This window comes from Sardina pilchardus, chromosome 18 (assembly GCF_963854185.1).
Source record: "Sardina pilchardus chromosome 18, fSarPil1.1, whole genome shotgun sequence".
Classification (NCBI taxonomy): Eukaryota; Metazoa; Chordata; class Actinopteri; order Clupeiformes; family Clupeidae; genus Sardina; species Sardina pilchardus.
In genome coordinates this window covers 12,869,044-12,881,086 of record NC_085011.1, presented here as the reverse complement: position 1 = coordinate 12,881,086, position 12,043 = coordinate 12,869,044, and the positions used below count along the sequence as shown (strand labels likewise).

General features: G+C 41.7%; 1 protein-coding gene across 1 annotated transcript in view; it reads left to right on the top strand.

Moving 5' to 3' along the window:
* The first annotated feature begins 1,304 nt into the window (after positions 1-1,304).
* rgs7a (regulator of G protein signaling 7a) overlaps positions 1,305-12,043 on the top strand; it is a 40,069-nt gene continuing 29,330 nt past the window's right edge. The window contains exons 1-2 of the mRNA XM_062520113.1: positions 1,305-1,470; positions 2,585-2,704. Of these exons, the coding sequence (XP_062376097.1) occupies positions 2,630-2,704 (75 nt within the window). The 5' untranslated portion in view covers positions 1,305-1,470; positions 2,585-2,629. The remainder of the gene's footprint in view (positions 1,471-2,584; positions 2,705-12,043) is intronic.

The following is a 12,043-nucleotide window of genomic DNA, read 5'->3' as shown; positions in this document are numbered from 1 at the left end:
GTGCTGGCCACTGTACAATGCTTACAATTGCAGGTGTTTTTGTATGCTGCAGATCCCATAGACATGCCTATGGCTGATCCGCTAAGAAGCAAACCTCCTTTAATGAGACTCACATCTTAAAATCATCGCAAGAGGCCACAAGGACACGAATAAAGGTAACTATCCAACTGACATAGGCCTACGACTGAAGGAAAGACAATCTCTCGCTTTAGCAACTGTGAAATAAAGCAGCCTAACATGATTCAAATACTATGGCCCATCCTGTTTCTATTAAGTCTGTTATATTATATTCCAAAATGCTTAAACCCTTATGCAAACTATGGAAAGTAAACTGGTTATCTATATAGGCAGTCATAACTAGAACAAAACTTCAACAAGTAGAGCAATGAGGTGGAGAAGTACTGCTCAGTATAGATTTCACTAATTGTTAAATGTATTGTGATTGTTGTGATAGTATTCTCAAAGAGGCAAAAAGATGACGGCTGTTTGGGTGTACAGTAGGCCCAAAGCCATATCGATGGCTTTGAGTAGGCCTATTCACACAACAACATCCTGACGTGAAATGCGAGCTGTTGTATACCTTAATTGGCCACACGATGGTACTGTTTGTACCAATATAACTGTCAAACACCTACGATTTACCCACTCCCATTTGGTTTCAATTTTAGTTTTATACTATCTAGCAATAAGACATGCTTTCGTGACAGTGTTTTTCCCCCTTTTTTTTCTTTTTTCTCTTTTTTATGAAGGCTGTCGTTTTTGTAGTGCTTTCAGTCTGAGATGTCTCACCAGGGCAAAATTAATTTGATCATGTAGGAAAGGCAGCAAACTTAAGCTTAAAACAGGACAAATAAAATATCACATTTAGACTTTTTAATTGGAATTTTCTTGTCTGATCATTAGACTTCATTGCATGCCTGGTTTCAGTTTACGCGCTAAATGCTTGAAGTGCAATTGGCCTACCTTATTGAACAGTATCATTAGTTAATAATAAGAACCAATGTATCATTATGTCTGGGCGAGATATTCCCTATAAACTTTACTCAATTATAATATCATGGCAGTTCGCGCATTTGCAGAGTGAAGAGGTCAAACAGTTGTGCCAAATACGAGAATTGGGGTTTGAGTGATGAAGCGCACCAATCACCGCACTTTCACTGATATGCAAAATGCTTTTTTGTGTTTTCTGTCTTCATTATTAATAGAAACCTCCCAATTCGACCATGGTTGTTTGGATTCCTTGCACGTGATTTGGTCATAGGTCGATGCGCGCTCCCGCAGAGCAGTGGCCGCTGCGCGTTCTCTCTGAACAGCATCATTCTCGCGACGAGAAGAGCTACAGCTAGTGTCATTCTTCACATTTCAAATGAATTATCATCGCATTCCTATGTCTGCCAGCTGACAATCTGTGAAGTATCTTCTACGCTTGGAAACGGGATTCGCTTGATTTGTCAACTGGGTGTGTTTCAGGTAGGCTAAATATAAAAGGAGCGATGGTTTATTTACATTCATTGTCGTTTGGCGTTGCTTCTAAAGACGTAAATGATTGATTATGGAGAGGTTGCTTTCGCGGGAGCTGTCTGTGGTCCTGAAATCTGAATGAGAGCATTATTGAAATTGTGTTGTCCATAAGGCGTCATTGTTGATACCTGTTTGTTAATCTGCCCGGCTATGGGTGTATGGTGCAGTTTTTTCATGTCTAATGCACCTCGCTTATCAATATGGTTGAGCATTTTGCTTTGGTCTTGTATCAAGAATCGAATATGCGAATTTCATACCAGTCTTTTTTTCTCGATGACAATATACTGTAGCATTGCAAACATTTTCCCGTTTCACATCATACGTGTAGAGCAGCTATTTGAATAGGTTTAACGTGAACGGGTTCAGCCCACAGCAGCATTGTTCTGTCATGTCTCCATCTGCTCAATTTTTCCCAAAAAGGTTAATTGTCGTGTGAAAGACTGTTTTGTAATTATGCAGGCTAGCGCGTTGGCAACCGCTTTACATTGGCTAACGTAGGTATTGTAAACAGGTGTTGACCTTAGGTGGATGATTTCCCTCACCTTTTCATGACAACCATTCATCGTGTAGCCTATCGTTCATGCATTCTGGCAATCGGATGTGTTTTGCATTCTGACTGAACAGGTGCTGACCTTAGAAACCAATACCGACATTGACAACGGAAGCTACTTTTCTTCTTCAAATGACAAATATGAATGATTTCATATGTTTGGGATTGTAAAAAGCATGTTGTGAAGTACACAAACATTCATAGGTGAATGAGTTTGAAAGCACTTGTAGGCTAATCATCTCTAACTATCAACAACGCTATGCTAAAAGTTACCACTGGTAACTGTCCTTGTTTATGGTCATATCAGAGACAGCAGCGCCTGTTAACATACAGTTTTATGAGTTTAAGATTAGTGTGCTAATGTAGTTGTTAAGGTATTATTACACTTTGACCATATTTTATGTTTGTGTGTGTGTGTGTGTGTGTGTGTGTGTGTGGCAGAGCCTAATTTGTCTGCACTAATTATTCAATGTTAAAAGTTAAACTGAAGTTCTTTGTCACCTTTTCCTGCAGTTTCTGTGATTAGTTGGACTTGCTGTTGTGCGGTGATCCTGGACCATGGCACAGACCAACAATCTGCAGAACACCAATGGGGAGGCTGATGACTCACCCAACATGCTAGTCTACAGGAAGGTAAGGCCCCAAGTGGTTAATATAATCTAGCAATGAAAGCTGTGTTCCAACTTCTTCCTGACAAGATTACAAAGTTCTCTATGTTTTCACTAGCAAATCTCTATGAACCTTTGTGTATTAAAAGCAGACTATTGTCTTGGGTTACAGATGCAATGCATTGAAGAGATTGATATACTGTGGCCTGTCCTTTTCTGGGACAGTGACATGAGTGCAAGGGCTGTCTAGTTGATGTGATCTCAATGCAATGCATCTCAGTGCAGTGGCCCTTAGGCTGCTGTGGGCTGTTTGAACCTTCTGTTTCCCTGGCTCATACCATACTGAAGAAATTTGCTGCAGAGCAAAGGCCAACTGCTTAATGACATAGTCAGAGGAGTAAATGTTTCCGATTCAATAGCAGGCACACTAATTGTGGAAGCGTTTATTACTGGAGAGAAGCTGCTCTTCAGTCTCCAATGCTTGCCCAATAGTGGCAACAAAGCAGCAATTTCGGTTGAAAATTGTGGGGTCGTGGTCCTTTGCTGGTGAATTGCATGTCCTTTAATGTTTTATTTTCAATTGAGTAATAATTATCTAAAAGAAAGCGGACAATGATTACTGAGAGTTTCTGTAAGAATAATGGACTATATATTTTCAAGGCAGTAATGTGGCATTAATGGGGCGCACTCTAGGGGGATCGGAATATTCCTCGAGGGATAGTGAACTGTTAGCAGGCTAGTGAGCACTTCCTCACTTGCATTCATTAGGACGAAGCCAAACAAGAAGGCAAATAGGCATGAGTAGGAAGCTGCTAGCTAGCCTGCAATTTAATTTGAGAAGACTGATTGTTGTTCCCTCTTACCATACAAATGGAATCTATAAGCTGTTAGATGCACCAGTCAATGCCAGGTAAATGAATAAAGTAACTTAAAGCTGTTGGAGGAGATTATTTTTGGAACACTAAGACTAAAATATCTTGATAGTCTGACCATTGTTGTGGGAAATTGCATGCTAAAACTTTGTATTGAAATTGGATATGCAATTTGTGAATACAAATGTCAGCATTGTACTAACAACTCTGGAGACAGTCAGACAGACATTGTTATCCATCAGCTTAACAAAGAATGATGACCTGTTTTAAGAATTGCCGTGAGCATGAGCAATTGGACTATCATGGAGCTCTGCCAGAAATATTAAAGGATAATTATAATGGCAATATTAATTTTTGTTGAGTGTTTCAACATTGAATAGCTGTTTTGTTCCACAGCCTCTCCTCTTGTTTTTCATCGAAGGTGACTCTCTTTTTTTTATCTGTTATGAGGGCCTGAATGCTACTGGTTTGCCTTAGATAGAGACCATCCTTGGAGTTGATGTAAAAAAAAAAAATCATGAATGACTGTCTCATGGTTTTATCATTCTGTCTTCAAGTCTGTATGGAGGTGTGGGATTGAGGCTGTCCTGTTGAGTGTGGATATGGTCGTGTTTGGGCCCAGGGCTCAGTATGGGCAGAGAGGGTAAAGCGGAGCGAGAGGCGCAAACGTTCTATCATTTCCGCGTTCTGTCTTCGAAAAGGGGAGGGGGGCTAAATCCCCCTTTAAGCAGACCTGTTAACATTCTAACTGAACTGCTTGCCAATCTGACAGAGATCGATATCCCACTATGACGTCTTTGCGACACGCCTCTTTAAGCAGACAGGAACTGTTCGAATTTTTCTTCCATAGAGATGCATTATGTTGCTCTATCTTGTCAGTAATTATGGATCCTTGGTATGGGTCAGGTGGATTGGAAAAGGAGTTTCAGCCTGGCTCGGCTCAGTCGAGCACAATTCAGTCCTGTCAGAACATGAGTGGTAGGCTCAGTGTTTGTGTTTTGACGTTATAGCTAGACAAGGACAGGGTTAACTGCTAACCGCAAAGTTAGAGTTAGGCTGAGATCAGATTACTTTCAGAGTTAGTGAACAATTGACAGACAGTGAAGAAATGGAGCTGAGTGGCAGTTCACTGAGTTTATACTACTAGGCTAATTAATTCTTGTAATGAACTTTCTAAAAATTTCCTGGGCATTTCATTTTAGAACAAAGTCCCATCTGGAAAAGGCTCAGTTGGCCAGACGAAAGCCTTCTGGTTGTAGCAAACATTCTGAAGGAAGAATATGTTACCAAATATCTAGAAAGTTTTCCTGATAATTTTGGTTATGACTACACCTCATGTCTTATGTCTTGTTTGGTGACCTGTTAAGTTGGTACTCCAAAGCATGCAGAGCACAAGGCAAAAAGGTAACTTTGGCCTGTCTGACCTCAATTGGATAATATCATTATAGAATGCTGATACACCTATTCTTTCATTGTCCGTCTGCATTCCTAGCCTCCTTTTTCCATTTTGACACATGCATACCAAAGAATATCTTCCAAAACGTTTTACATTTCTCTTATTTATAACCACCCTGTGATTTATTTAGAAACAAAACAAAGGTCTCAATTAGAAATACCTTTTATAAATGTAACATAAGGACCATAAATGAAACACATCTGTAGAGCTTAAATTTGAAGAAGTGAAACTGCTTACCTGCATCCAAATACAAGCTACATGACACACACACACACACACACACACACACACACACACACACACACACATACTCACAGAGGAATTCACATAATTTCTCTATACTCATAGAGGCTTTGAAGTGTGATCGCACAGAGGAGTGCGTTTTATTAGCTATGCAGCAGAGTTCGGTGATCCCTTTGCTCTGCATTCAAACACTTACCAAACATTTCACTGGAAGCAATCAAACCGTCAGACTACTCTGTACTGGGAACACTCAATCACACAATCCACTGCGTTGGATTGGATTTCCTTCAGGCAGAATTGAAAATAGTACAACAGGGCCTCGACTCGATGTCTGTCCAAGTCAATGCATAATTCATATTTAATATAACATGCTTGGTATACCTTCTTTATGGGGGAATGTTTCTCCACCTGTGCCATATCTAGTGAGCATGCAGTGAATGTAGGCCAGATGGTATTGGAGAGGGAAGAAGAGATGAAGGGTGAGAAAAAAAGGATAGAAATCTGTGTGAAGAAATGATCAAGTGACTCATTTACTTTTTCTGTTCATCTGTGTATCATTCATTGGCTCTGGCCTCTCTGTACACACACTCTGTACACACACTTGACTGAGGCTACTGTTGGCAGTTTGAATGTTGTTTCCTCACATGGATAAGGCCACTGGGCTAGACCATGAACTGCGACTCATCTTTCACTGAAAGGAGACAATCTTGATCTGTGAGGCGTACTGCATCCTCAAATGGCTGAACATTGACTGTGGAGACAGAAGCAGACTTAAGGTGTCTGTGTTGTAGAGTGTTAGTCAGAGAAGCCACATACTGTAGCTTCAACGTATTTCGGGTGGTTTTCATGGTCAGTCGCGTGTGGATCTAGATTTATTCATGTAACATGTTCACTGACATTTGCCACTGTTTTTACTAATTATATTTCGGAGCGCATAAATATTTCAACTGACACACTAAACCATGTATGCACTCACACATGTTCTGATTGGTGCCCTGGTTCCATGTAATTTGTCACAGTCGTGCACATCTGTGACATTGTAGCACTGTGCTTGTGAGAACAGTTGTTGGGTATTTCATTTACTCAGTTGCACACACAGATGAACGTGTCTGTAACATCTTATTGTAGAATCCAGTGGGGAGACAGGGACATTTGCTATTTTTCATTCTTGCACTTTAATACGCAATCATGTTTATCAGGCATAAATGGGCCCACTGAAGTGCAATACAATCAGGCTCAAATGGTCAGTCAATCATGTTATTTGAATAACATTTAATACTGCCGAGTACAAAACAAGGCAACGCAGACATTCAGAGCAATGCAATTATGGCACACATCATAAATGAAACACTCTCCTTTAGTTACTGCAACTGAGTCTGAGGCTGCATTGTATATTGTGGACAAGCCTCACAGTGAGTTTAGATATGATATGGCACACTGGCACAGTCAAAGCGACTTAATTCGCACAAAAACATCAAGCTGACTTTGGCACAACCTCCTTTACTTGGAAGTCTCGGATCATTTCCACGCCTCTACTAAAATACCAGTGAAGCCTACAGATAGATAGATACAGTAGATAGATAGATAGATAGATACTTTATCTATCTATCTATCTATCTATCTGTAGGCTTCACTGGTATTTTGATGTCCACAATCCAAATGATATACCAACAGAAGTATAGTATATTGTTACAGTACTCTACTTTAGAGTGTGGATTGGTTAAGTTTAGTGTTGTGGTGCTGTTTAGTAGTCTGCCTGCATTACACAATCCCTCACTGGGCCTGGTTATTTGACCAAGGGCGTGGAGGCGGAGGCTCACAAACAAGGAAGCTAAAAAAACCTTGTCTGCAATAAACGGGGAGTAGCCTAATAACAGCTGTGATGGGACTGAAATATACTATAGTAGTCCACTGTGCAATGGCAACCACATTTAAGTGAAGGATACACTGGGAATAGGGATTTTCTAGCAAAGGCCAGCACACCATACACTGTAGTAGTGTATGATCAGTTGGAGAATTGCTCTTGTTGCAATAGTGCAAAAATAAAAACAAAACAAAACAGCCTCATGATGCATGAGCCGTCCAGTGGTCTGTAATGTTGCACACAACCACAACCCAGCACACTATTACTGACAATACCTGTAGTTCTTACTCAAAATACAACAAAAGTGATATTGAGTATTTGTCAAAATGTCTATTCTTCGCTATAAATGAGGTACATTCTCAGTAAGATCAAAGCTTTGCCCATCTCAAGACTGACAAGGAACTTGATGCACAGTGTTGCTGCCATTGAGATGCCTTGAACCAATGAACATCTATTCAAGCAAACGACGTCTGAAACAAGCAGAGGACTAGCAGGTGCACACGAACATTACGCACTCAGGCTTCAGAACTCCTGATGCTGCCGTTGTGGCGGAGGGGTACTCAGACTTCAATTATGAGCTGGCTCTGTGTGTGAACGGTGTAATGTCTCAGCGCACCGTTTTACATTTGGGAATGCTTATAATCATCTTTGCTCTTCAAAAACCTTCTATTATAAATCCAAAGCTCCTGCATAATGAGTGGACAGGAGAAGACTAAAGCCATGTCTGAAACTCACCGACTCCCCTGACTCATGAACTATGATGCATTATTGGATTTTAAGCAAATTAAGGAGAGATTAATTGCGTGGGAAAGGGGATAGGGGACAGGATCTTGGGGTTGTCTCAATTCTCTGCAGTATTACCAGCAATAAAATAACATTTATTCTTCATCAACTAAGCCCAACCACTAATCATCTACCAGCAGCAATATAATTTCTGTTTATAAGAGTTTTTTGTTATAAATGGATTGTTTGACCACATCTTATTTTCATAGGACTATTTTGCTTGTTTGGGTAGGTCTTGGGCAGACAGCAGCACACACACACACACACAAAGATCACACCCTTCAAAGTTGTCAATATATGTTAGGTTAATTGGTCCCTCAGGAGGCATAGGCCCTATGGTGAGATGAGGTGACTGGCATAGGAGGCTAATTAAAGATTGCATGCTGCGTATTAGGGTAAATTATCACCCAGCCTGATGCCAAAGCTCTGTGTTTTCCTCTAGCTTTTTCACTGTAAACATTCAGCCATGTCCACTGTAGCAGAAGTCCATAGCAACCTCTTTTGATTCTGTTCAGCATTCGTAGCAGATCTCAGGAGCATCCATACCTAGCCATGCTTTTCTGGTTCTGCTATAATGAGAGGTGCTACAGTGTGATTTGCCTGGCCTGAACTATGCTGTTCATGGTCGCTCATTGATTTAGACAAGGTTCTGCAGTCCTATCTGAAAAACAACTATAACTCTCCAGTGTATCCTTGCAGCAGCTATCTGATCATTGCCACAATATCAGCCAGAGGACACATGGATTGTTTTATGTCATTTAATGACCTCAGGATAAAGCAGTCTTTCACTGTTTCTGGTGTTTTTGTGTTATTTTCCGCACCGATATACACCACACAGTTCCTGCCTTTGGACAGGATGACGGTAACTCAAAATTCCTGGTGTAATATTATCTGGTTGGACGATGTACTCCTCTGAGAGGTATCTTGTGTAACACTGTTCCTTGTATAGCATGCATGGTGTGGTATGCATTACTATAGAGCTATTCTCTGTGTCGTCTCGGATGTCATGGCCTTTTGAGGATGGAGAGGATACCCCAGACAGGGCGCAATGCATTGGGTAAGAAAGTTAAAGTTACTGATTTTCAGTTTTGGCGAGCAAAGGCACTGTGAGGAAAAGCAGAATTGACCGATATTTGCGTGTGGAAAGACTTAACTCTTCCATCTTTTTTGTGAGTCTTTTTAGGAGGAGGAGACAAATCAAACACTACCCTGTCTGGATTGAAAGGTTGTCATGGTTTCCAAGTCAATAGATGCTAGTACAATGTGTGCCTATGAGTATCTGTGGGTGCATGTATTAGTGTGTGTGTGTGTGTGTGTGTGTGTGGGTGCATGTATTAGTGTGTGTGTGTTTGTTTGTCTGAGGTGTGTTTGTGGTGACTAATTAGTAGAATATCAAGGCATCACAGCCTCAATAATGAGTCAGAGATAGGCCAGCTCGACTGATGACCACAGGCACAGTGACCAGTCGTCTCACCGCCGTCCTCTTCCTGTATCGGCCTGTGCTGGTTCGCGGCCTGTTTGCCGTCCACTCCTAGAAGCAGGCCGTGGTCTAGCTCTCTCTCTCTCGTTATCTCTCGGCCTCTCCATACCCCTCTCTCACCCTGCGCCTGATGCCCTGGTACTCTGCCAGTGCCGACTCTCTCCTCCTCCTCCTGTGTTCTCTCTCTCTCGCTCTCTCCTTCTCTCCCTCTCTCAGTCTTTCACACACCCCTCCCTCCCTCGCTCCTGCTCCTTTTTCGTCTCGCTTTCTGTTGCTCTCTCTGTCATACATGCACATTTTTTATCTCTCTCTCTCTCTCTCTCTCCCTCTCTCTCTCATCTCTTTCACTCTCATCTCTTTGAAGTTCTCTTCTCATCCTGCCAGTGCACACACTCCAATCAGGCCAGTTTTTTTCTCTCTCTCTCTCTCTGAGAATAAATAGATTTGGAACTAAGAGGTTCATCTCAAGGATGCTCTTATTTATTTATATTTTTTAATGTCAATTGTTGATTCCCATATGAGTCATCCTTTTGCACGAGCTCAAGCTGACATGGGCAATCACCGTGCATCTTCAACATGTATTACTTTTATTTACAAAAAATAATATTTTGATATGACTATATAAAGTACCTATGACTCACAAGTCCCTTTTTGATGAAATTAAAAAAGTAAAGATGAACCAATTCAAAAGAGGACAAACACCCCCACAGATGCTATGCTGTCTTGTGTTCTGCCAAGTGACTGTTCCTCCTCCTTATGCAAAGGCTGTAATTGTATAGTGGAGGACACGGTCCTTCCATACAGTGAATGGAATAGGTTGGTGAAACCCATGAAGTAACGGGACCTACTGTAATATCACGCCATGTCTCCATGGCCTCTAGTAAAGAACATCTCACTGGAGATGGACTCGGGAGATTGTCGTAACTTAATCATATAAGTGGGTGCTTTGCATTGAAGCAAGGCTCTTTCAAGTTTCTTTAATGATACATGCAGTGCACTACATTGGCAGTTTTACTGGAAAAAGGAAGACTGTCTGATACTGTATGTAAATCCATACTATACATTACATAATCTATACATTGTACTTAATATGAATGATGCCAATTCACTCTGTTATGGTTCTTCACATCTACAGAGCTGCATTTCAAAGTAGGCCCTGTTCACCGACTTTGTACTTGTACTCTGGCTGTTGGTGCAATACTGGTTGGTGCTGCAAAGCTGCATAAAACTGTTACTCTTCAAAACAACAATCTTGTTTCCCCAACGTGAGGCCATAACCATTAGGTGAATATAATCTAACAAATGATAAGACATTGACATTGACTACATATTTTCTGTACAGTTTCCACCCCCATAAATTGATAATCAAAGTGCTTAAACAACCCTGTTTATTGCTTCCCAAACAAGAATGGTTTTGTGATGAAATTAGTTTTTTTTTTTTGTTGTTGTTGTTGTTGCCTGGCTTCTCGGCTGCCTCTCTCCACGCCTGGTTTTATAGGCAGCCGCTCAGCGCTCTCCTCCCTCTTCCCTCTTCCTCTGCGCCGTCCCCGAGGATCACCTGCTCGCCGCCAGTTCAAGACAGTTCTCTGACAAATCTGCCGGGTGTGAAATCCGAGTCCTGTGGATTATCTTGTTTTATGTCTGCTTACTGATGATTATTTTTTATGGTGACACGAGACTTCAGTCACTGGTGCTGCATCTCCCCAGCCTACAGTATGCTTTGGAAGATCACGCTGTATCTCAGCTTCCTTTCCATATGGGAGTAAGGCTAAGAGCACGGCTATATGGGCACGGTGCCACCTCTTGAGCCTTGTTGTCCTCCATGGAATGGCATGAACTATCCTTTTCTAAATACCATATGATAATGGGTTGTTTTTTCATTGAAGGTCACTGTATCGTCTGAAATAAAATTTGCTTAAAACAAAATAATGAGCACAGTGCACCATTTTCCAATACGCAATTACTTACAGTACATAGGTATATATTAGACAGTTAACATTTAACTGTGGTCCTGATATTCTTTTGGCTGAGCTTTATGGGAAAAATACCAAAGCAAGCAAGAAGTGTGTATTCATGGCTATCTGATGGAAAATTGAGTCTGCTTGGATCGTAAAAATTGTCTTTGAACGAGAGTTGATCAAGGTTAAGGATGTTTATCGTCAACATCACGCCGCTCATTTTAGTGGTGACCCTCTGCCACTGTGCAGGGAACAATCACAGGTATGGAGGTGTTGATTAGAACGCCCTGCCCGACTGCACAGAGGCCAGCCTGCCCTGCCTGTCTGTCGCTCCCGATCATTATAGACCACACAGAACGTGCTGTGGTGAAAAACTGAACCTGAAATGTTCTCATCTGGATAGAATTGAATTACGTAATTGCTAAGGGTGCTAAAGTGTTGTTGTTGTTTTTTTTTTTCTTTGGGCGCACGTGGCGGCGGTGGGATTCGACGGCGCTTGTGTTAGTCTGGGGAGTGACCTTAGAGGCCGACTGTCTGGGCTGACTGACGCACTTTCTCCAGACGATGCCGTGGACGGCGGTGGCGGTGAACACCACCAGCTGGTGGGCCTTCATCACTATTCCGCTCACACCGAGTCCCCTGTTGTCAGGCACGTGTAACATTGGAGGGGAGAGAGTTAGCCCTCTTCCCTCTCTCAAACTCTGTCTC